General features: G+C 39.7%; 1 protein-coding gene across 1 annotated transcript; it reads left to right on the top strand.

Annotated features, from left to right (window-relative positions):
- Positions 1-2,617: 2,617 nt before the first annotated feature.
- On the top strand, positions 2,618-23,801 carry tspan17 (tetraspanin 17). The gene is made up of 8 exons (XM_086309944.1): positions 2,618-3,278; positions 12,472-12,522; positions 15,418-15,564; positions 16,271-16,441; positions 16,927-17,052; positions 17,266-17,313; positions 18,858-18,974; positions 19,209-23,801. Exons 1-8 carry the CDS (start codon positions 3,192-3,194, stop codon positions 19,272-19,274), a joined length of 813 nt encoding a protein of 270 aa, XP_086166070.1. The 5' UTR covers positions 2,618-3,191; the 3' UTR covers positions 19,275-23,801.
- Positions 23,802-25,244: the final 1,443 nt, after the last annotated feature.

Here is a 25,244-nt window from a genome sequence, read left to right as displayed (position 1 = left end):
TGTTCTCGTTCATTTTTATTGTTTCTCTTCATACTTGATTTGCACTTCTTTTCATTCCATTTCATCAGCTAAGAAGGGGTTGTTCAAAAACTTGATTGCTTTGAGAAGTGTCACTCAAAATGTTACCTTCAAACACTTCTATACTGTAAAAAAATAAAAGCCCACAGCTGGAGAATGCAATATGCTGACATGATGATGGTGGCACTTAGCCGCAAACATAACTGCTGCCAGAACGATGTTATGTTTCAAGTGTGGAGCCATATTACACCACCTTCTCAAGTCGTTTGCTAGCACAACAGATCATTCCTTCATTCCCTGACACTCAGGCCAAAAGCATCAGCACATTTCTAAATATTTACCCTGTTTGTCTTTTGAGTGACGGGGACTCCTGCTACACAGTGACCCGGCTCCTTCAGCAGGATTAGGCCTATCACTGTCACGGCTTGAGTTCAACCTGGGTCACCACTAGGTGGACTGCAGAAGTTCTCAGACTTTAACAAGAATTGTTATAGTTTTGAATTTGAAAGCAGGTTTTTTTTGGAGTGCTTTGGGGGGGGGGGGGGCTGATTGCATGCCTGCATTTTATAACCCATGCTGCATAACTGTATGATCTTTGAATGATTTTATGCAGAATAAAAAAAATGCCACACTAGATTAAATATTTTCAGTTTGTCTTTGCTATTGTCTTTTATAAAACCATCACCCTAATGAGGAATATAATTGAAAAAAGAGGGCCCGTTATTCTACCCTGGAACACCACCAAGTCATTGGTTCAGGTATGTGGATGACACCTGGGTGAAAATCAAATCTCAGGACATAACACAATTCACTGATCACATAAACTCGGTGGACCAACACAACAAGTTTACAGAACTGGCGAACTTGATGTGAACTTGAGTCTAAAGACTGTGAGATTTCCATGAGTAATGGGGATATTTAAAAGTTGATGTGTACTGTAAACCTACGCATCATCAACCACTGGAACACAAACTGGGTGACATCCGGACGCTACAACACATGACGAACACCATCCCCACAGGTACAGCAGCCAGGGAAGCAGAAAAACATCACATCAAGAAGGCCTTGAGCAAATTTAAAGGATGCTCTCGGCATCCTTTAAATTTAGTGATCCCTTATGTGTCAGAACAGTTGAGATGCATTTTTTCTCAACACCCCCCCTCTGTCGCTTTTAAATCCCAAAACACACTGCCTCAAAATTGGTCCACCCCAAGAATCCGGTCCCCCGGCACAGAGTAACATAGTGTACGCTGTTAAGATCCAGGAGGATTACCACGATTTTTACATCGGGGAAATCAAAAAACCTCTGGCTAAGCGGATGGTACTACACAGAAGAGCTACGTCGTCAGGCCAGGACTCTGCAGTCTATTCACACCTACGGGCTAGTGCCAACTTTTTCAATGAAGAGAATGCTCACATCCTGGACAGGAAGGAACGCTAGTTTGAACGGGTAGTCAAGGATTCCATTTATGTGAAAAGGGAAAGACCTAGATCAAGAAAGGGGCCTAAGGGTACATCTTTCATGATTGCAGCCATTTCCCAACTCTCTGTGAATGGTGCATTGATCAATGGTCATTGATCAATGACAATTTACATATTAATGATCAAGAAACTGACCTTACAGCCATTGTTCATCAGTGGCATAACATTTCCCTAGCTATGATGTATCTAAATAAAATGTGAAGCTGGTCACGGAAGATAAGTAGTAACATATCCGCATTTACAATGTTAAGTTAGTGTTTTTATTCTATAATCAATAAAACTTTATCAGCCAATAAATGTACTATTAAACGTATCACTACAACATTAAGGCCCTTTAACAGCTGCTCCTTTAAAATTATATGACAACGTGGACAGTGTATTTGTAATTTCATAATTTGTCTTTGTCTTGTTATTAGGTGCGGGTTTATGCCATATTGAGAAAAAGTAGAGTACCGGATGAAAATATTACATGTAGCTAATAGCTAATGCAGGCTAATACTGTTTGGTTTTACAGTTTTATGCTGTGTTTACTGTCAGTACAACATAATACACATTTCTGGCAATAGTTAGAAGGTTGGCATGCCCCAGAGTGGAGCACCCAGAGGTGAAAAGGAAATGCATTTATCGCAGGATCATAGACTGCCATCTGTAGGACTCCAGACAGAAGTTCAAATGAGGCAAAGTTGTTCAGAACAGATTGTTCACTTCCTTTTTCATTTGATCACGTTTCACAACATTTTCACAATATTCTGCAGTTATCTATAATTCTCCTTCACTGACTTACTTAAAGGAGTGAAATTACTCAGCCTGTCATGCCAGAACATTATGGCTGAAATTATGAATATATAATTGCGCTTGAGTACCCCAGTTTATTAGAGTGTCATTCTTAATCGACCTTTCTCACTGCAGATATTTTAATGCGTCGTGGCAGGTGTAGGCAAAGGTGTAAATAATGAGCTAGAATCTAGCTAATTATTAATCATTATACATGATTGTTAATATCATTACTCATACTGTCCTGTCCAGTTTTTTGTTTTTTTTTATTACTGTGCACTCCTTCAATTTGAACTCACACTATAAACCTGGCCACTTCCTATTGCAGCTTTTAATGAAGCAACCTCGTACATACAGTGCTTATTCTCTGTGTGGTCAAGCTAGGCTGAGACACAAGAGGCCGCTCTTGAAGTGAAAAGGGCGAAAGCCAGCGCAGTGGTTTTCCCGTTTGACAGCAGGGGCTTGTTTTACAGCACAAAACAACAAGGATGAAGACTCACAAGCGGCGATGCAGCGACACAGATAACATTAGGGAAGTGTAGCTGAAGTACCGCCATCTCGATCATCCGGCAAGCGAAGCGACGTAAACACCAGGCAACTTGAATGTCGACGGAGCTGCAGAGCCGCATCTGTGTGCCTTAGTTGAAGTGCTCCTGGATTTGTTGTTGTTAGCAGCCAATGCTAACTATAGAAGTTGCGAGCTAGCTGGCCTAGCAAGCTAATAGTCAAAGCGAGTTAAAGACAGTTTAGCCACATATGTCTGAGTTTTAACCAACCCGGAAGACTTAACGCGGGGTTTGCTTAGCTGATGGAGCCAGCTAACCTTGTATTCAGTTGTTTAAGAACTGTAGCTTTGGTTGATTATCAGTCATAGTAGTTGCCTAGCTCGTCAGTTAGCCACCACTTTCCGTGGAAGAATGAGTAGAAAACACCGTCATTTTAAAGGAGCCGAAGTCAGCTGCTGTGTGAAATACGTTTTATTTGGATTCAACATTGTATTCTGGGTAAGTAAACACAATGTTGTTACTCATTCCTTTTGTTTTTATTAGAAATTTCACGTAACTAGTGATAACTTGAAGTGCACATTCGTGTAAACGTCGGGAACGTTAGCACCGTTGCAGTTGGCCAATGGAAGTTGATCGCTGAGCTCCATCTAGTATATATTTTTTTGTTTGTTTTTTCCTGAGTCACTTGATTTTAATGAAAGTCACGTTTTTTCCCCATCCATCTATGCGGTGTTGTTGATGTTTAAGTGTGTTGTCATGCACAGAAGTAGATTGTTGTAAATGAGGAGGAAATTATTTGTTTAATGTAGGACAGTGTTCATGCCCTAAAATGTCAGCTACACACTCCATTTATTTAGGATTTAGATATTTTATTTTATTATTTTTTTTTTTTTTTTGCGTGCCTCTGCTTATTACTTGTAAACTTTACAGTTTTCCATTTAGAAACTTTTGGCCATCAGAGACAGATTACTTATAAATGTAACTTGTCAATTTAAATGTAAAGTTTAGTAAAGAAAAATAAAGGAGCAATTTTCTTTCATAATAGTTTCTGCTCCTAGTTGAGCTGAGCAATAGCATAATTCTCACCAGAACTGATGGGGCAGTGGCAAGTGGTTGCACGTCTACTTTACAATACCCCTCCCTCCATCTTTATCCCGTCTCTGAAAAGTTTCTCTGTTCAGTCTTGCCCACACCTCCCTCCTCACTCATCTGCATCGCCTCTGTGGGCTGGTATAATATAATGTCTGTGGGTGAAGGAATGGCGTGTCTGTCTGCCCCAGGAGGTCTTCCCACACACAGTTTAAAGGAAAAGGCCATACAGTCTGAATACCACCCAACCCTCCCCTTTCCATGCTTTCTTTCACTCTATACTATAGCACCCAGACTGTGCGGGACAGCATTGTTTGTCTTCGCTCACACACCCACAAATGCACAAAGAGTAATGGTGAAAACAAAGGCTGGGAGGGGGGCTTGTAAGTCCGTGTTTTCTCCCATCATACGGTTGCTCTATCAGACTCACAAGGAACACGGACTTCATGTATATCTGCCTTTTCTGGCATTGCTCAAACTTTCCTTATCGCTTCCTCATTCCGCAACACTTTTCCTTCAAAAACAAATATGAGTGCACCATACCTGCCACATATTTCCATGAACATGATATTTGTAGATACAGAGGCTACTATTATCGACATAAATACAGAGTTTATTGTAGTTTCATCTGAATGAGCAATCAACAAGGAAATATTGAGTCATGGGCTTTCAGCATTGTATCTGACTCATTGTGTTCTTTTGCAGTGTTTGACAGTTAGGCCAAGCTAACAGTCATGTGTCTGAATTCTCTGTAAAACAGTGGAACAAGTTCCAGCTCGCTGGCTGTTTCCGTTAATAATCACTAGAAGATGTTCTACTCTTGTCTGTGTGCTGCAGAACTGGATTTGACAGACAAGCCAGTGCATTGCTGAAATAGAAAGAGATGGGGTTTATACTCCACAAATCAACCCATTTGTCTTTCCTCTAGTGATCTTGTCAGGCTTGAAAGGGCTGCCTAAATTGAGACAAAATGCTTGTAAGGCCATAAATATTGTGAACAAAATGGAACAATACTTGCTTTTGGTGTGAGGTTTCGCAGTACCCAGGCTTGCTGTTGACAGCCAGGCATTCTCACCCAAGAACAACACACCTTCTCTCATCCTTAGAATAGACACATTCCCCACATCCAATTAATTAATCACGTTTTCTGCCTGAGCTGCTGAAATGTTTGGGAGCTCTGCACGCTGTAATTAAGAGCTTGTTAAGCTGTAACCAAGTTGCTGAGTTGGTTGAATGCAAGGGAGAGTGTTATTAGCCAGCTACAGCTCTGTCTTTTCACATTTGGCACCAAAAGGCAAGCTGCATGATTACAGCTCTGGAGCATACCTGTAAACAACCAGGTGTGACGCTATTCGGAGACATGCTCTGTGACTTAGTCATGGATAAACTTGTCTAGTTATTGCAATGTTGATTGCATTACTGATAGCATTTAAGGAGAGCAAGACTTTTTATTGCCTTACCTTTGGCACAGAGGACAGTCAGATTTTCTCAGTATTTATGAAATGAAGGAATAAATGTTGATAAGCTACCTTATTTTCAGCATTTCTCATATCAGGCCGTTTCAGTGACTCTACCTTAAAATGGCGACATGGCAGCTGATCAGTTATATGATATATTATGCCACTTCTGCCTTTATCTCTTATTGATCATTTTGAATTGATATGTAGCCTTAATCACTGAACACAATATGTAAATAAATTTGTCAGACAGCTTTGCAATTACATTAGTGTCCGTTGTGCGTGGGAAGAAAACTTCTTTTTACAGCGAACAAAACCCCTAAACAAGCACCGAGTGCGCAACGACGTAATGGGAAATTCACAGAGAAACTCGCGGATTCTTCAACTGACCGCAGCACACCTGCACCAGCGTAAACCTCCGCCTACTCTACTCCTGCTTTACAGGTGAAAATAGAGCAAAAGGACCACTGAGTCTTTGACTTTATTTATTTTCTGCTGTGTTTTACTTGCATCTATTTGAAAGACTGAGTGTAAACACAAAAAATATTTTATTTTATGTGCTGGAATGTGCAGAAAATAGGTTTAAATGTTAAACTAATTTATTCCAGTCAGAGAATGTTGCATATAATTAAATTTCTGCTTGATGCATAAAGTTAAAAGATTAAAACTGATAAAACAAGTTAAAAAAAAGATAATTTTCCATTTGATTACATTTTGTATGATGGATTATGTAGAAAAAGTAGAATTGGGCTGAAAGATCTATCGCTTTATCACCTCTTCAGGTTGTAAATCGTGTTTTTAAAAAGTAACTAAGTAATTAATTACTTTTGAAAATGAATAATCAGTAAAGTAACGGGATTACTTTTTTGGGGAAGTAATCAGTAATTAGTTACTGATTACTTCCCCAAGTAACTTGACCAACACTGTTCTTAACACTACTCAACAGGACCGTCAGAATAAAAATGAAAAAAATAAAAATGTTATGTAATACGAAATAAAAGTGCCAGCAGTATTTAAACAAAAGACGTGCTAATAGAAAACTAAAAATGGCTTCTGCCCACAAACTCAAATAAATATTTAAAAGAAATCAAAAAGATTTTCTTTTCCAGTCCAAAATAATAAGTTTGCAAAGTTTACAGATGATTCAGTTTATGACTTCATGATTGCAGTGGATGTGCTCTGGAATGAGGCTTGCTCTTGTCTTTGAGATGATGTTCCCAGCTGCTGATAACTAGACATCCTCTCTGTCATGACTTCAGCCATTTGAGAGGTGCAAGAGCCCCCTTTTAAAACCAACTCATCTATACGCCTGTGCTTAATACTAGTAAAACAGAACAAAACAAAATTAGAAAAGACAGTTACCAATCACTGTAGTTGTATATCAAAGTTTCTCAGACAGTGTAGTGTTCAATGCAAATGAAACTTTATAACCCAAAGAATAACTACCTAATGTAAGGTGGAAGAGGTTTAGTAGAATAAATGCTAATATTAGAGTGAGGAAAAAATAAAAGACTAGGAGACAGTGTAGCTACTCCTGTTTAATGGGTTACTATCACATTTCACACATTAGCTAACAAAACTGAAATGGTGTTTCTTTAGCAAGTATCATCCTGAGGAGTTTCTGAGAGGTCATCTAACATAAACATTATTAACATAAACTTAACTCTCTAAAATTGACCCGTTCAGAGTTGACATCACAGCTCGGGGTACGTTCGTGAAAGGAAAGCGCCGCTTTGCATAGTCTACATTTAGGTTTGTTTTCTGTGAAATGCTATCGTATTTTTTTTAAATGTCTGTTTCCATTTTCTGCCGTCCTCCTGTTTTGTCGTTTGTGCTACATTTCCTATTTTCTACTTCTACCAACACATGGTGTCAGAGTGCGCTTAGTGATATTTCTTCCTTTTTTCTATTCATTCATTCTGTCTCAGAATCTGGTGTTGAATCTTTAATGTTTATTTTCTTTGGACGTTTGAATTAAGTTTTGATGTAAAGAATTAAACTGCAAAAATAGTATATATATTTTGTAGCCATGTGATGCAAAATGAAAGTATTAGTATTAGTAGTAAAGATATATGTTGTGGAATGTAAGGAGCTTAACAATTTGCTCACCCTGTTGACATTGCTGCTGAGATTGAGAATCACGGTGTCACACTATCCCCCTCATTAAATATTCATTTTTTTAGGGAGTCATGGAAAGGGGATTCACACTATATCCTGTGTGTGTATGTGTGCATGCGTGTGCAGGAGTGGGGAGCTTGATTTGTCTGACAGTTAGTAGAGGTTAATGGGATCAGCTGGCTTAGGGAGGCATCTTTTCAAGTGTTGATAATCTCTTAGTCCACATGGAGAGAAAACCCTCGCTCTGGGAAGGACATATTTTACAAGCAGCACTTGACACCGAAGGAACCTTGATTTGAATAATAATGCAAATAAAGAGACATCTAGATTCAGACTTTATTTAATTAGTTTCTGGTAAAATACATAGGTTTGACAGAATGATCAAATTAATCAAAGCAAAAGAAATGCATTATCCATGCGGGTGAGATTTAAATGAACAGATCCTGAGTGTTTTAATAACATATTGTTAAAAAACCAAAGGTGGTGACTCGTACATTGTTGTGTTGTACAAAGAGATTAGTGCTGTAACGATTTATTGAGTATTTCAAATAATTCGATTGTAAAAGAAAAGTTTTCGACAGAAATTCTTTGCGTCGGCGTTTCATTTAGCACACGGCTCTGTAGCACACTACTGTCACCATGGACAGACAGACGCAAGGGTTTAACCCACATTTGCGACTAAAAACAGACTTTAAACAAAAACACTGATAACACAACAACAGCAGATGGTGAGCTCAGGTTGAGTGAAAGAAAACATGTTTCTACTGTCCAGAACTGCAGCGCTGTTCCTGTCCTCTCTGTTAAAACCTTTACTGGGGAAAAGGTAGCAGGTTTCCTTCATCAAAGCACCTGATCAACGAAGTCCCAAAGCCAGCTGTCTTGCTTAAGGAGTTTCTTAATAAGGTGAAGGACGTTTTGCCACAGAGAGTGGTATTTAGAGATTTGTCTCACATATCTAATTCTATTGCCACAAGCTCACCTGAATTAGATTCAGGTTGTGAGAAAAGTTAGTCAAAATAAGGATGTTATGCAAGCACTATACAAAGACAGTTTGTTCTTTTTGTGTTGTGTATTCTTTCAGTAAGTTCAGTCTAAAATGTACTGGTCTTTAAAGGGAAGTTTGATTTACAGATAAGGTTCCAAAAAGCACAGAGCACAAACACATACTGCCAGTTATCACGGTAAATATTTCACAATACTGTTTAGTTGATCTGTCCTGTCAAATCTCCGCAATAGATTAAAAAACAAACAAAACAACACATTCAGTAGAAATTAGAAATTTCAGGAATCCATCCCGTCTGAAACTTACATTAACTTTATAAAGTATAAAATAACAGTTCACAGACACCCCCCCCCCCCCCCCGCCCCCAAGAATAAATTAGTACCAGGCATAGATGTCTCTTTAACACTGTCTTCAGTGCCACTTCAAGCTGTGGCAGGAGGAAATACAACCTGATGTGGGAAACAATGATTTATTTCTTGAACGGAAATAAAAATACTAATAAATTTGGTTCTATAACCAAACACCATCCAGACATCACAAAATACTTTTGTGGTGTCTGCATGGTGTTCCTGCATCTTTTGGGATCTTACAAAGCTTCAAACGACGCGTCGACTATTAAATTAGTCGTCGACGATTTTAATAGTCGACTAATCGTGGCAGCCCTAATACACACACATACACAGTCGTAGCCAGACGTTTTGGTAGTGGAACAGATTTTGCATCATGTATTTGCCACATCAGTTTTTTTCTTTTCTTTCACATTTCAGTGATGTAATGAATTAAAAAACATGTCAAATAAATAAATCAAAATATGGTCAGAGAAGTTGACTGATGGAATAAGGTCTCAGCAAGGCTTTGTATGTCACTAAACATTTAAAATAGTCTTCAACGGAATTTTAAAATCCAGTTGAAGACAATGCAGCGAAGCAAGAATAAGGATGAATGTGATCACCTGTTAGTTTTTCTTAAATGCCTAGCTTCTACTGCCTAGACGAGCAGAAGCTAGGCTGGTTGCAGAGGACTGCAAGAACGAGTGGGGTGCGTTTAACCTCCTAAAACCCGAGCTCTTCCATGCCATGCATTTTTAATATCTCTTTGATATTTGGGCATTTTAGGACCTCATGAATGTAAAAACAAAGAATTGACAGATTTTATTTTATTTTTTTTTACCTGATTTTTGTTTCTGACAAGTATAAGATCCACATATAAGGACATTCGTTTTAAATTTTGATAAAACAGTGGCAGTAGAATGTCCTCGTAAGTGGATATCAGGCCCTTGTAGAGAAAAATTTAGTGTTTTTAGGTCTAGACAACCCAAAATGTGATGTCCACGTATGTGAACGCCAGGTCCTAGGAGGTTAAAAATGACTTGCAGAATCTAGATGGGAGATGTTTTGATTATGTACTAAAGGCTTCCTTGGTATCGACTGATGGGGTTGGTTTGTTAGATTTCTTAGGTGAAATCAAAAAGACTGGATGAGCTTAAAGATGCAAGATTGAAAATTTTAATACTATGCTCACCAAAATAATACCAGGATGCTTGGCAAGTTATTTGATATTATCCAGTGAGGAGGCAGAGTGACATCCCTAGTGAAATAACAACAAACACTTCGATTGAAAGGGGCGAAAAATGTTGGTGTCTGTATCGGGTTTTGGACATTTAGTTATTTTAAAAGCCTGTGTGGTGTACCTCTCTGTGTGTAGATAAATGTTTGTGGTGTGTAACTCTGGGTACTGGTACTGTTACCAAATGCAGCCTAAAAGTGATATGGAGTTCTCTTGTAAACAAGTAATGTTTTTCACTGTTACTCAGAATGTGTTGTGATTTCCAAGGTCTGATGAGCCAACTAAATGCATTTCCGTGAAAATATCTGGTTTTGTGTGTTTACTGGCATGAACTCTTCCTGATTAAGCGGAATATTGCGAAAGCAGTAGCTGGACTGAGCATGTCCCGCTTGACCCTCTCAGATAAAAATGTTTCCATTAGCAGAACTGGAAAAATGCCACAGCTTACCATTCAGCTTGTTTCTTACTGCATAATTGAATTACAATGATTTTGGTGTGGTTTAAAGCTGCGTGCCAAAGATTAGGTAAATTTTCTGACTCCTAACTTTATTTAGATTTCTAAAAACATGGCGATGGGTTCATTGAAAATTGGCAAAAACAGTATGGTTTTTTTGGGGGGTTTTTTCTTTTCCTTTTCCTGCCCTGGCTTTTGAGGCTGACTACAAGTTCACTATTCTGTTGGGAGGACAGGCAAACAAGCTACTACTGATGAGATTCCTGGATAGATTGTGTACTGCTCTTTTTGTGTTGGTGCACAACTGTGGTAAAGCGGTGTAGTGTAGGGACCTACAGGAACCATTATCATATCCAAGAAAAGGTTTTTTTTTTTTTAAAATAAACTCCTGAACCATGGAAAAGAACTGGAAAACAGAGCACTTATGAGCAAGGCTTCTTCTGGGTGTAGTCACTAGAGGTGGAAACTGAGAGCAGGCTCCAAAATGTCCAGTCTATTGAATTGCTTTGCCTCCAAGCTTTTCAGTTTCTTTCATCAGTGCGTCAAAGCGTGCTAAGGTTGCACTTTGCAAAACAATGATGTGAAACTGATTGGAATTTTTGCACACCTGAGTCATATGCTTGCCTTTTTCTGCTCTGGTCCTATATGCTGTTCAGACTCGGATAATAAAACTGTTGTATTGATGCTAAAATGTCTTCTTTTTTGCCTAAAAATATTGATCAGCATTGAAGTAGAGAAGCAAAATGAATGAAAGCTTCCATAGATTCCATTTTAGGGTTGAAGCCAAGCTTGACAAAGCTGCTTAAGTAGTTCAGTGCCCCAAATTGGTTATTAACATTCAAATATAGAAAAATGAAAGCAGCCTTGTACAAATGTCCTTATTTTGAATAAGTGAACTAGTAGTTATCCATGTTGTCTGGCGACTCTGATGCATTGTGTTGCTGTGCATTTCATGCCGCAAGACGCAAGTGGTTTCCTTTGTCACGGTTTTCAGCTTCTTTAATCTGCATGAAAAACTTGAAGTCTAATCTCTTCTGATGTCTGCCTGCATACACTGACTCTTCCTGCTTGTCACTTTCCAGTTGAATCTACCACACTCTTCGCTACAGACGCTTATATAACTACCAGGTCAAGGCAGCCCCCCCAATCCAACTGCTGACTGCTGTTGTTGTTTGCAAGACTGTCACGTTGATCTTGTTAGGTGTGTGCTAATGGGCTGCCATTAGTTTACCTGCTTCTCGCGATTTAATCAGCTTCCCAACAAATGATTTAACACAATTTCAATGAAGCTATTATATTTCAGGCATTACCATTAGAGTTTGCCCCCAGCTCTCTCCATCGACATCCTAAAACTCTTATGAATGCCATTTTGTAGCAGCTAAGCAGCTGATTAGACAGTAACATTTCTACGTGTAAACACCAGAAACCGGTGATTTTTCTCATTCTGTTGCTATTCTGTTGTTTTTGTGTCATTTTTACATCTTTAGACACCGTGGGCTAGTAACACAGCCACTTGGCTTTCAGTCAAGTTGAAGCAGTGAGCCTTAAACTCGTCCTAATATTGACTAATATTGGACGGATTTTCTTTAACCCTTACAGCAGCTCAGTGTAATATCTCTGTGATTTAATCTTTGAAGAATTCACTTTATTTAAAAGCTCCTAAAATCAGTTTTTCTTTTATTGGTCTCTTTCCTATGTGATTCTCTCTGTTTTTTTAAGTGCACTGATAATTAAAAATGAGAGATCCCTTTGTTCTTATGTGAATATTGTTAGAAAGGATGCAGTGGATGACAAAAGATGAACTAGATTTTTAATTACCACAGTAAAACTCAAGCAGTTCTGCTGTTTACATATGTTGCCAGGGGGACACCAGTGTAATCCACACCACTCCCAAACCATTCCCGGTCTTGCTACAATAACAACCGTATCATCTGTAATAAACTGCTTCAGTTTGTATCAGTTGCCTCCCGTCTCACTGCCGCATCTCTGTGCTTTGTTTTACAGTTACTAGGAGCTGCATTCTTGGGTATAGGCTTGTGGGCATGGGCGGAGAAGGTATGTATAAACACATGCACACAAACACGCTGGCTACGGGTTACCACATAGCTAAAATTCTTCCAGATATCCTAGCTGTAATAAGCTGGAAGTATAATTCATCGGATGGAGTTTGGATGTAAACAGAGCTTTTGAGAAGAGTGGCGTGGAAAATAGAAGCTCTATTCCTGTAACACTTTGTAGCACTTAAAGGCATATAACCTCATAATGTTCCTGGTAAACACGTCTCAGGATATGAATTATGCTCACTGCTGCAGCTCCAGTGTGATGTGTAACTAAGTTTTGTTGAACCAATATCGAGCTAATGGTTAAATTGTTTTTCCGGTGATTTGAGCTTTAAATGGCTGTGGCTGCAAATAAGGAGCCATAGGGTCCAAATGACACACTCATTTGACTTACAGCTACCAGGATTTGAATGCCTTGTGCTTCGTCTCGTATGAAAGCCTGTTGCACGATAAATTGGATCGTATATTTGCGCAGAAACTGGTTCGCTGTTTATTGTCAACGCTGGACAGGCTACAAAGATCAGGTGTTGCCATTAACCTCTCATGTGCAGTGAGTCATGGCTACGTTCAAAACTTCTTTCAGAGGAGTTACCAGTCAATTTGTTCATTAATTAGCAAGAAATCGCTGCACAAGCGTGGAACCATGTACTGATTAGTAACGTCTGGTCATGAACTCTGTGCAAATCGGCCTGCGCTGGAGTACCTTTGTGGAGCAGCGTGAATAATTTAAAGGGATTAGGGTGAATGATGAATAGTGGTTGCTGGAAAGTCGTAATGGTGAGTTTGGGTCTCAGTGACTAAGATGATTAGTTTCAAGCCTGCTGTGCACAGCCAGACTACATTATTGTTTCAGGGCCTCCTGCTAAAATTTAAATGCGTGCAGTTTATTCTGCAGCAGTGCCATAAAAACATGAGCATCCAGCATTGCCTTCATCCTACAGTTTTGTCCTTGCTCAATGCAGAGGGAGATTAACTCAGTACGAGAGCTGTCTCGACTTTAGCTGCAAGTGTTGGGCATGTTCACTACAATATATGACAAGCAAACAGGATGTCAGACTGAGAGTGGATACACATAGTGGTTTCCTTTTTCAAAATAACTGAAAAATATAGCAGGGATCAGGGTTGTACAAAAATATGTTAATAAAACAAGCTTGAACTCGTTTTTATGGAGCTTTCGCAAAGTACCTTCTTTAGTGTGCTATCCAGAAACAATAACGACGCCCACTGTTACTGCGGAAGAAATACTAATTTCATTTCCTGCTGGATTTGTGTGATGTTTGCTCACTTCCAAAGAAATAAACTGTCTCTATTTTTCATTTTAATAATAATAATAATAATAATGGATTGCATTTATATAACGCTTTTCGGGACCCCTCAAAGCGCTTTACAATACCACTATTCGTTCACTCTCACATTCATACACTGGTGAAGGCAAGCTACAGTTGTAGCCACAGCAGCCCTGGGGCAGACTGACAGAGGCGAGGCTGCCATATCGCGCCATCGGCCCCTCTGGCCAACACCAGTAGGCAGTAGGTGAAGTGTCTTGCCCAAGGACACAACTACCGAGACTGGGCTTGAACCGGCAACCTTCCGATTACAAGACGAACACCCAACTCTTGAGCCACGATTGATTTTAATAAAGACAGCCAGAATATAAACCAAAAATGTAGAGGAAAAAACCCACATTTACAGTTATAAATTGATTTGCAAGGCTTTGAGTGAGATAGGTATTTGATCTCCAAGCAAAACATGACATAGTACTTGGTGGAGAAACCTCAGTTGGCAAGCACAGTGGTAAGATTTTTCTCATTGCACTGAGCCCCAGACTGAGGGTGATTTATGTTCATTTTCTATTTCTTTCATTTCGGAATAATCGCACCAACAGTTGTTACATTCTCACCAAGTTTCTTGGTGATGGTGTCGTAGCCCATTCCAGCCTTGTGCAGGTCTACACTTTGTCCCTGACAGACTTTGACAGCTCTTTGGTCTCGCCCTTGGTGGTGGAGAGGCTGGACAGGTGTGCTTTGTACGCTTTTTACGCTTAATAGGCTGAGATCAGGACTATCCTTGACTGATTGATTGATTGGCTCTGTGCCAACACACACTCGTGGGAGCCAGAATTCTGGCTGGTTTGCAGAGGATGAAATACTTGTTTCGCTCAATGACATGAATAATTTCATATGTAATGCAAACTTTATGTAATGTGTTTTTTCTCGAATTTTGGATAATATTCTATCTACCTCCATTAAAATGAAACTATCATAAAGATTAGACACTAATCATTTAATTGAAAATTTTGGAAAATTCAGCCTAAGATCAAATTTATTGCATCAAAGTTGCAATATACAATATAGTTAAGAATTGGGAATGATTACATGTGAAGTCTGTCTTGTTGTAAATAATTCTAAGAACGCAGAGGCTGACAAAATAAGATGGTGGTCACACTGTGGCTTTCAGAGAGGAGAGTGGAAGGGCAAATGTCTCTGTATTTTCAGGAGGCGTTGAAGTTTGCCTCCTGTGAGAAGTTACTTGTTTTATAATTTTGTCACAAAAATGCCATAGAGTGCATTTAAACTGATAACAAAACCTCAGCGAGGTTCTTTATTTTATTTTGAAAACATCACATTGATATATAAGAATGTAATGGAATAACAGTATTTCAGTTTATTAAATTTCCCTGCTACAAGTCTGCATCTGTGAACGGGGCCCAGCAGGCTGTGACATTAGTTAAATCTCACTTTTTCTCTTTGACATCACAGGCTCTTCTCAAGGTTAACTGTGTTTTTGTAAAAGGAGAATTTTTACTGAGACCTTGTCATGGGGATGGTAAGGATTGATTTTGGAAATATTATGGTCTGAATTTTAACCACTCTTTTGTCTTCCCCCTCAGGGCGTGCTGTCCAATCTGTCATCCATCACAGATTTAGGGGGCTTTGACCCTGTATGGCTCTTCATCGTCGTCGGAGGGGTCATGTTCATTCTGGGCTTTGCTGGATGTATCGGAGCGCTCAGAGAGAACACCTTACTGCTTAAATTTGTAAGCCACCTCTAGGCTTTATGTGCACAGACACTGTTTTAATTATTTCACACCCCTTAGATCTGCACTTCACACCAGGGCTGAAGGTATCTGTGTAGCAGGTGTCACTTTGACTCGTCTGAGCCAAATGCTATGAATGATGGTGTGGCACATCATACCTCATCAGTAAACCAAATCCTGTTTAATGATCAGAAAGGTATACTGATCCACTGAAGCCTATTTTTTTTTGTATGCGTATTAGGCAGTTCTTTCTTCAGCCACAACACCACCAGGATTTATTTGGGTTCAGCTTTATTGATAAAAACCTGTGACTGACAGAGACAAACTCGCCTTGTTGCTGCCTGTGATTCTGAGTAGCTATTAACTCCAGCAGATGTCCATTAGCAGCAGTAAATCAGGCATCAGCGTGAGGAGCTAATGCGGCTTTTGTGCATTTATCATCAGCATCTTCTCCTACATTTACTGTAAAGGGATTATTCAATAGGACCTGTGGGAGTGCAGTTTTTATTGCCACACTCTCACTTAGCAAATCAGGGCAGGCCCTACAAACTGACCTGCACAGGAACATTACATTAAAGTTGTTCTTACACTCATTTTTAAGCAGAAGCAGGGAAAGGCACAGGATTTTCTTTGGTGCTCCTTGTTCCCTGCTTGAAGTGACAGGTGTATTGTTTTCTGTTTGCATGTGTTTACTTGTACTTTTCAGTTTTCTGTGTTCCTGGGTTTGATCTTCTTCCTGGAGCTGACTGCAGGGATCCTTGCCTTCGTCTTTAAGGACTGGATCAAAGACCAGCTTAACTTTTTCATCAACAATAATGTCAAGGCATACCGCGATGACATCGACTTGCAGAATCTCATCGACTTTGCCCAGGAATATGTGAGTTCACCCCCACCGATGGTATCTCTTATCTTAAAATCGTTCATGTCTCTTTGCTGGAAGAAGTTACTCCCTTTCTTAGAAATGCGGCTGTACATGTGAGCTCAGAAAATGATGAGTCAGCCTTGTTATGGTAAGAATGAAGAGACTCAGCTGCTGCAAATGTGGAGTGGTTTTTCTGATTAATGTGATTGTATTTCGGTCAAATGGCTATCCAATTATGTGGAGGAAGCAGTTGAGATCATTTGCTCCTGTGTGTAAACGCTAGGTTCTGTCATGAGGCACCCTAAAGGCGATTAGATTGGCTTTTGTGTTCATACTTGAATCTCACTGTTTGTAGTCATTACCTGCCATAGTAAGCTAACAACCTAGGCTGACCTGAGCCAGCCTGTTAAGGGCTCAGATGGCAAGATCAAAGAAGGTACATCTGTGTGTTTACTAGAGTTAGCTGTTTAATCTCTGCTTGTTGTTGTTGTTTGTCCCAGTGGTCATGCTGTGGAGCGCACGGGCCTGACGACTGGAACATGAACATCTACTTCAACTGCACTGACAGGAATCCCAGTAGGGAGCGCTGTGGCGTTCCCTTTTCATGCTGCATCAAAGACCCTGCAGTGAGTCGCGTTTCAGCAGCACAAACAACTGTCCATAATCAGCTTTTTGTTTCGTGTAATACTCTGTAGCCATGCATCATGTGTGTCAACATAAGAAGTTTCTCTCATGCAAAGAGTCATTATTTCAAACCTTCTGACCTTAGGTAAAATTGTAACGGATGAATGTGGTCGAGGATCCCATTTTAATCTCCATTTGGTTTGGTTTTTTTGCAGGAGGATGTCATCAACACGCAGTGTGGTTATGATGTTCGGCAGCAAATGGTTGGTATCTCTTCTATTTCTGTAGATCTCTTTAGACAAGGAAATCAAGGAAATCTGTAATTTAGAGTCCCAACAAATTGCAACGCTTAACCAGTTCTCATACGATAGAGTCAGCTGCAAATGTGGAGTTCTGCAGGAAGAAAGAAATCTTGGTTAAAATGATGCAATGCTGCTGGAGAGAAATACTCCCGAGGGCGAATTGACTGACAGCCTGCAAACCCGTTTGACTGAAACGGTCTAAGTTGTCGAACGCAGAGTGACAGTTGGGTTCATTTGTATTGGACTTGATTGTCAGTCGATCAAAAAGTGAATTTGTGTTTGAAATGCAAAGGAAAACCAATTAAATGTGAGATTTTATGGCATTCTCTGCATTCTCTCTTTAAAACTACTATAGGTAAAACCAGATGGCTGGTGTTAGATATAGAGAACATAGTGGGTTAAGTAGCTTACACAGACTAGTCTGTATACTTCTTGCCTTAATAACAGATTGTTCTTCTAACAGGGATAATTAGGCTCCAGTTATAGCCTCAAGAGCAGCCTTACTACACTCTGTAATTGGCGACTCAGTGGGTTATGCCAGTCCGTTCCCTTTTCCTCTGTGTGTGTGTGTGTGTGGGTGTGGTGGTTACAACTCACTGCACTGCAGTCAGAAAGATTGCTGTTGCTAGGCGAGCTGCAGTACAGTGAACCACCTGCCATTGAGTTGCTATGAATTCATTTTCTGTGCGCTAACGCCCTGGCCATTGACATTTTGCTGAAACTATCAGGGATGTGCAGAGAGTTCCTGTGCAGCACCTGAGCGGGGAGCAGGGTGGGAAAGAGGAAGAGCAGGAAGTATGGCAAGGACAGGAGCACAACAAAGGCAAAGGGCTGAAATAGCTTTAGAGGAAGTCCACAGCTATAACAACATTGCATTTCCTGCTATTTTTTTTGGCTGCAAAGTGGCTCTCTCTACCTCATTGGTCTAAAACTAGATTTCAAGTTCTGGGAGAGAACAAAAGATTTTCCTGGTTGACTTGTCTGAAGGATAACAAAGAATGAATTGTACAGCGGCACCGATTCTTATCCCCTTTTTAGTTTCGTTGCAGCGTTAATTAAACCTGTTTTTGTTTTTTTTGTAAAAATGTTCGTGTCTGAGTAAAGCACGTACATCATCAGCTGGATCCAAAAGCAGAAATGGCCATCTGTCAGGCAACAGGAAACAGCTTTTGTCTGTTCAGTCCACCAGTGTCCTTGGTGGAAAAGAATACACTGCATTGATAGTCAGCGTAATTGAGAACACTGACATGTTGCAATCTTAGGCTGTGACTCAGCTTATCGTGAGGTCTTCACGCCCTCATCAACTGTGATGGAGTCAGTGGGCAAAACACTATCTTGTGTTTGTGTCCAGCATTAGTCATAGGGCAGAGTACCAGTTTTTGTTTAAATAATGAGCAATGCCAGCTTCCTCTCAGAGAGCAGATCATTCAATATGCTGTAAATTAAACACGTTTTCTCGCTCAAAACTTTAATGCACTTGAATTATGCTCATGTTTGTGAAAAAGGAGTTGGACCGGCAGAAGTTTATCTATACGAAGGGCTGCGTGGGACAGTTTGAGAAGTGGCTTCAAGACAACCTGATTATTGTAGCCGGCGTCTTTGTTGGAATTGCACTTTTACAGGTAATGAGCTGTTGTTTGGAGATTTCTCACACTAAGAAACCTGCTGTATCGCAAATGAGGCCTTTAATTCAAACTAACAATAGTTCTAGTTTTTTGATTTTATGTCTTCGCTTCCATCTAGTGTTGAGAACATGTAACTGTAGTTTGGTTTTTTTGTTTGTTTGTTTTTTGCCTTAATCCGGTGACTTAAAATCCTGTGTGGCCTTTTTAAAAAATGTTTTTATTTTCTTCTAGATTTTTGGTATCTGCCTTGCTCAAAACCTCGTGAGTGACATCAGAGCTGTCAAAGCCAACTGGTGACAGGAGAATTGAAGTGGGGCGGCCCCAGCACCAAACTCGCATAGCACACCGTCCGGCTGAGGCGGACAGCCGGCAACTTTTGCCACTGAGCTAAGCAACACACACACACATGCTCTCACACACTGATATGTGTGTGAGTGACGCTCGAAAAAGAAAATATATTTCACAGACAAACCAAACAGTCAGAACTTTGTTTACCACTCAGCTGGGATTTTAACCCAAATATACAGAAGAGAGTCCTGCCTACTTTTTTTCCCCCTCTATTGTTTTTTTTCTTTCGAGAAATTTATTTAAGGCACGCAGTTGCACAAGGACACCAGAAAACTCGGAGATCAGAAGCCATGGATAAAAGACAACAACAGCAAAAAAACAAAACAAAATGAGGAAAAACGTCTTTTTTCAAAAAAAAAGAAAAAAAAACTCAAGCAACATGTTGTCACAGAGCCTTTGTCCTGCTCCGCAAGGGGGCTGAAGATCTTCCCTTAAAGTCAGCTCGCACCCACACCCACACTTCCTTCTCCTCCAGAGGACGATGACTGGCTGGCCGCATGGATTCGTCTGCATGTCATTTTTCTCCTTTGTGACCTTTTTTATGACCACTAAAAAAACAAACAAAAGAGAGACTGAACTGAACACTGGTCGGTCATATCTGCAAATTTAAGTCACTTCAAGAGTTTTCTGTTCAAGTTCAAATGTAAAAAGTGCCATTAATTTCCAGTTTTGTGTCCTTCCTGTTCTGTACATGGAACTTGTGCACCTCGACCCCTTATACCTCAGGGCCTGGCTAAAAATGTGTTTCCTTCCGCCAGTTAAAAGCATATCTTATTTTTCCATCCGTGTCTGTTGAATTTAGATTAACGCCAAAAGTTACCCCATTCACCCTATGGTGATTGCATCATCTGTTGATTGAGTGTATTGTATGACATGAAATAGTAAGGACTGTAAGTGTGTGCTATACAGAGAAAGGGGGTTTAATGATAGAGGTTGTTGTTTATCTCCGAGCATCCCTCAGGCACATGGGATTGCTAGTTTGGGGCCTTTTTATCTTTTTTTCTTTTTACTTGACTTCTGTGTACCATATTTGTCTTATATTTTTCTCTTTGCAAAAGAACATATGTCTGTTGTTAAAGATGTTCTTTTAATTCTTCATTCATTTCCTGTCATTTATAGATAAATCTGTTCTCGGGTTCATTGTTAAGCTTTACAGGCACCTGTTTTACTTCCAGCTCATCAGTCAGCTGCAAATTAGCTTCGTATTGTGAATGTTAGCGGTCCTAATGGAGACCAAATAATATCATTAGCTAACTGCCAAGGTTTTGTCTGGCCACAATTCTGTTGTTATTAGGAATGCCAAACGATAACAAATGGCATTTCCACGGCCAAAATGTGAATTCATTGTCCCTCCATGTGGGAAGTGCCAGTTGAACCTAGAAATCAAATGACAATTAAACAATGTTACAGTAACGCTTTTATCTTTTAATTCAGTGTTGTCTTTTTTTTTTTCCTTTTGGATTGTTTTTTTTTTTTAAATAGAATAGCAAATACACGCCGTACCATTTTAATATTAGCGACAGTCTCAATATAACATGAATGCTGCTTTTAACTTTGACTAGATTATTGATGGTGTATTACAATAGTCGAGCTAACAATCTATCTCACGTGGCGGCATTTGTAGAAAACGGTCTGGCCGCTACGGTTTCCATCTGAGGAAATAGTCACATTGTTTTTCATGTTAAAGTTTACACATTATACGTCACCGCCTTTTTAATTATTATGGGGTCCCCCCCCCCCCCCCCATTTATTCAGTCATTCAGAACACTCTTGGAGTGAGTTCAGTTCTGCTATAACTGGCTTCACTCAGTAATTCTGTATATTATTCAAAGCATTTAACCACAACAGCTGTTTCTGGCTGTCACAATGTCATTCGGATACATTGCACAAGCTAGATTAGGAACGGATTTACTTGACTGCACACACAGGTCCATATATACACACACACTCTCAAAAATGAGAAAACATGTTTGGAATTGCAATGCAGACTAGCTGAAAGATGAGTAGCATTAATATTCTGTGAACAGTGCAGGAAAACTCCCTGCTTCTCTCTCAGAGTCGGTCTGCAGAATACATATACATAGGAGTTCTTTCAGCGACGCCACCTTAAGATCGTCTGTCGTGTGCACATGTCACATGTTGCTTTTCACCCACGCCCCCTCCCTTTTGAAAAAAAAAAGAAAAAAAAAAAAGAAGAAAAATCAAAAATCTACCTGATCATAGTGCACCTGTTTCAGAGCCTCTACCATTCTGATGTATTTTTAAACATCGGGCTCTTTTGACAAAAGAGGAACACACGACAAAGTGGGAGTCATTTGAGTTTAGGCGCCGCGAATGCACAAGTAGAAATATCGCCAGCGGAGAACAATGCATCTGCACAAGAGCAACAGAGCCTTAATGACTTCTCCCCGGTTCAGGTAGATGCGTGTGTATAGGAGAGGCTCTTTTATATCAGCACTTTAGGTCTAATCAGTGAGTAACAGCTTCCAGTAATCTCCAAAAACAGATTTCATTTAGAATAAATATGGAGTCGTTTTACAGGATGTACTTGCAGTTAATTCTCACCTGGAGTTATATTTTCGTAACGTGCCGCGAAAGTTGTTTGTCATGCTTTGTGTGTGGGCTTCTTTGATTTCACTTACTGTTCAGTCTGTTAGATGAATCTGGATGAAACCTGTGTGTGTGTGTGTGTGTGTGTGTGTGTGTGTGTGTGTGTGTGTGTGTGTGTGTGTGTGTGTGTTGTTGTTTTCTTTTTTCTCTTCCCTCCATACATCTGTGGGTTGAAACGAATGTGTGCCACTAATTAACAAATGAGAAAGTTTAACAAATCTGTGAAGCATTTTCATGTTTTTTTTTTTTTTGGGGGGGTTTTTCTCTCTTCTAAAAATCTTAATTGGAAAGTCTTTGCTCAGGGTCTTTAACACACTGTTCCCTCCAAAGACCAAAGAGAAATAACAGAAGAGTGCATTTGCATAGGATGAGATCCTGTGTTATGTTTGATGAAGTGAAGAGCTGCAGCCGTTTGAGTTATGCTGAGGATCTGGCTGAACGCAGGCGGAGGCCATGAGTGTCAATTCTCCTGGACTACAGTTCTGCAGCTCTTAAATAAAAACCGCTCTGCAGCCAACATCATGCTTGAATGGATGTGCCAAGACAGTCACCTTGGTAATAAGGATAATGATGCCATAATAATTCGCAGTAGCCGCCTGGCAGGATTTAAATATGCAGACTCCACAGAGGTGAACTTGCTCGAGTATGTTTGTTTTTAACGGCTTTGGCTAATTCTGCTTTTGTATTCCTGTAATGCAGGGTAAAGCAGGAGGGAGAGAACGATGCTAATTACGCTTTGTCCTTTATCATAATGGCCAAGAAACACCTTCTTAATTTTCTCTGCTTCCCCCCTGTGGGTGCTTAAATCATTCCCGAGAAGGAGCCTTATACATACCATGAATGTACAAGTCTGTTATCAGCGTGGACCTACTGCTCCACATTCAGTTTGAACTTCCCTTTATCCTGATGCAGTGCAATGCATAACATGAATCGAGATAAGGAATGTGAATCAAGAGTATGCGGAGATGTTTTAATGTTCTTTTCTTGAAGATTTCTACATTTTTAAATATGTTGTAGCGAGCATGAAAGCGGATGAGCATTCCTTTTCCTCAGTCTCCGTGTGTGTGTGTGTGTGTGTGTGTGTGTGTGTGTGTGTGTGTGTGTGTGTGTAGACCTACATTTATATGCAATCACAAAACCTTTTTAATTAGCAGATACAACCAGTTAACATCGTCCTGGTTTCTCTGTGTAGCTGAATATGTGGATCTTTTTCTTTAAATACACAAACTTGTCTGTTCAGGTTGGAATAAACCATTATCGATTATTCATTTGTACTGATTGAATTATCTGAATGAGCCTTTTAAAAATTGCTTTACAGGTATAATTCAGAGTGGCTGCCAAGTGCGTCGGATGACATGTCCTGCGAGCATGTTTAACAGAAATGAGCAGCACATCAGACATTTGTACGTCTTACCTCATCGTGTGCACGTGCTCATGTCACACAGAATGCAGCTTAACTGGCTCGTTTGCTAGCATATGAACAGCAATACCACACGTGTTAGTACCGACGTTCCCAAATCGAACACATTTGTGGTTTGAGCTGGTATGAAAACGCATTTGTGTTGATTTGGCGGGTTTTACAGAGATGACATTTATGAAGACAACTTGTTTGTCAGTCTGATATAAACCACCACAAAAATTTCTGAAGATCCTCTGTTTTCTTTGTTTGTTTGTTTTTTATGTTTAAAGCTTTGTGGATAACAGCAGAATAATACCACAATCGGCCGTATTTTTCCGATCTGCCTACTCCGAGGGGTAACCTCGTGAAGAAGTGTTGTAAATGAAAACTGTGGGACTTGGTCTGTTACACTGTATATTCTGTTAATACATGCCTCTTTCATATATTAAAGGATTATTGATAAAAGTGTTCTTTTTTTCCTTTGTGGTTTATGAAAATAATCATGAACGCTGGGCCTTATGTATTTATTTCTTTTGTCCGAAATCCTTATTCATCATTAATGACACATGAAAAAGGAATGAATGGCCAGTACTTGAATACGTGGCCTTATGATGAAGCCTAAGTAGCAATAATAACATTTTTTTTCTTTCTTTTTTTTTTTTTTATGTAATAGGTCTTTCAGCAATCCTGACCCGTATTTGAGATTAAGTTATTTCTACTTGTACATGAAGTCTAATGTTACAGAATATTGTTTATGGGGAAGCAGGCCTACCTAAAGGGCAAAAGATGAATGCTAAACCTACTCATTTACTTACTCTGGGGGTGTTGTTAATGTCTCCTATGTTTACAAAGTCCTTTTAATTCATCATATTTGGATAAATTTAGCCAATAGAGGGAGACAAATAGTGATTCAGAGCTCAGATGCTGACACAGTGCTGCTGTGACCTCCTCTGCTAATCCTGAAAGTCAGAGAAAACGCCGTGCAAAAAGCTGTGTGTTTCTGTATTGTATTCTTGATGTTATTAGCTTTTGTAGAACAGCTCAGATCTATACAAACCCATCCCGTCGACCTGCTGTTGCAGCTCTGCCTTATGATAACAAGATCAAAGAGAAAAATTAATCAACTAGTTTAATCCGTGAACTTCAGAGACATTTTCTTACGCATCTCAGAGATGAAACACTTCATAGTTATGCACGCACTGCTGTTCTTTCCCTGGCAGTAAACAAATAACTTAACAGACAAATGTCACTGGTCTTTTCCATCTTTGTTACCGTTTCTGGCCACGGGGGAAAACGAATACACCGAAAGTCTTAACTTATTACCAAAAAAAAAAAAGCATGCAGCTTCATGGACAGACCAGCCAGTACAGCTCCCTCTTTTCTGATTTGATTTAGAGCAGCTGCTACCATCATCTGTCCAATAGATTTGACTGACCTTGTGTTTTTATAGGCGCAGGAAGCATCTTAGGCACCAACAATTCGCTTTCATACCATACTATAGTTCATCACTGAAAACCAGACCAATTGATATCATTTAAAAGACACAGTTCAGAGAGATCACTGCTCGATGCATGCTCCATTTCCTTTATGAGAGACGTTTAAAGATTTAATCTCCAGATTGTATCTCACATCTGGAAGGCTACATCAGACTCTGCTGCTTCTGCAGTCCCTATTGTTACTGCCTTTCATCTTTGAGAGGAAAGCAGAGCGCCTGACCTTCTCACCTTAAATAATATTAATCACAAGTGTTATGCTTGTAATCTTTTAAATTTGTTTTGATATTATTTTCCCCCCAAGTTCAGTGGAAAAAGTACGGGATGGGCATGATAACAGAACAATAGGGATAGATTTAATAACTTGCATAAGTAAAGCCTCTTGTTATATCCTTATCCCCCTTGTCCAATAACAGC

This window comes from Aulonocara sp. 'chitande type north' Nkhata Bay, linkage group LG2, assembly GCF_057382095.1.
Source record: "Aulonocara sp. 'chitande type north' Nkhata Bay isolate Kocher_YH1m ecotype deep benthic linkage group LG2, A_spYH_male_GT1.1, whole genome shotgun sequence".
Lineage (NCBI taxonomy): Eukaryota > Metazoa > Chordata > Actinopteri > Cichliformes > Cichlidae > Aulonocara > Aulonocara sp. 'chitande type north' Nkhata Bay.
This window is presented reverse-complemented; position numbering and strand designations above follow the sequence as displayed.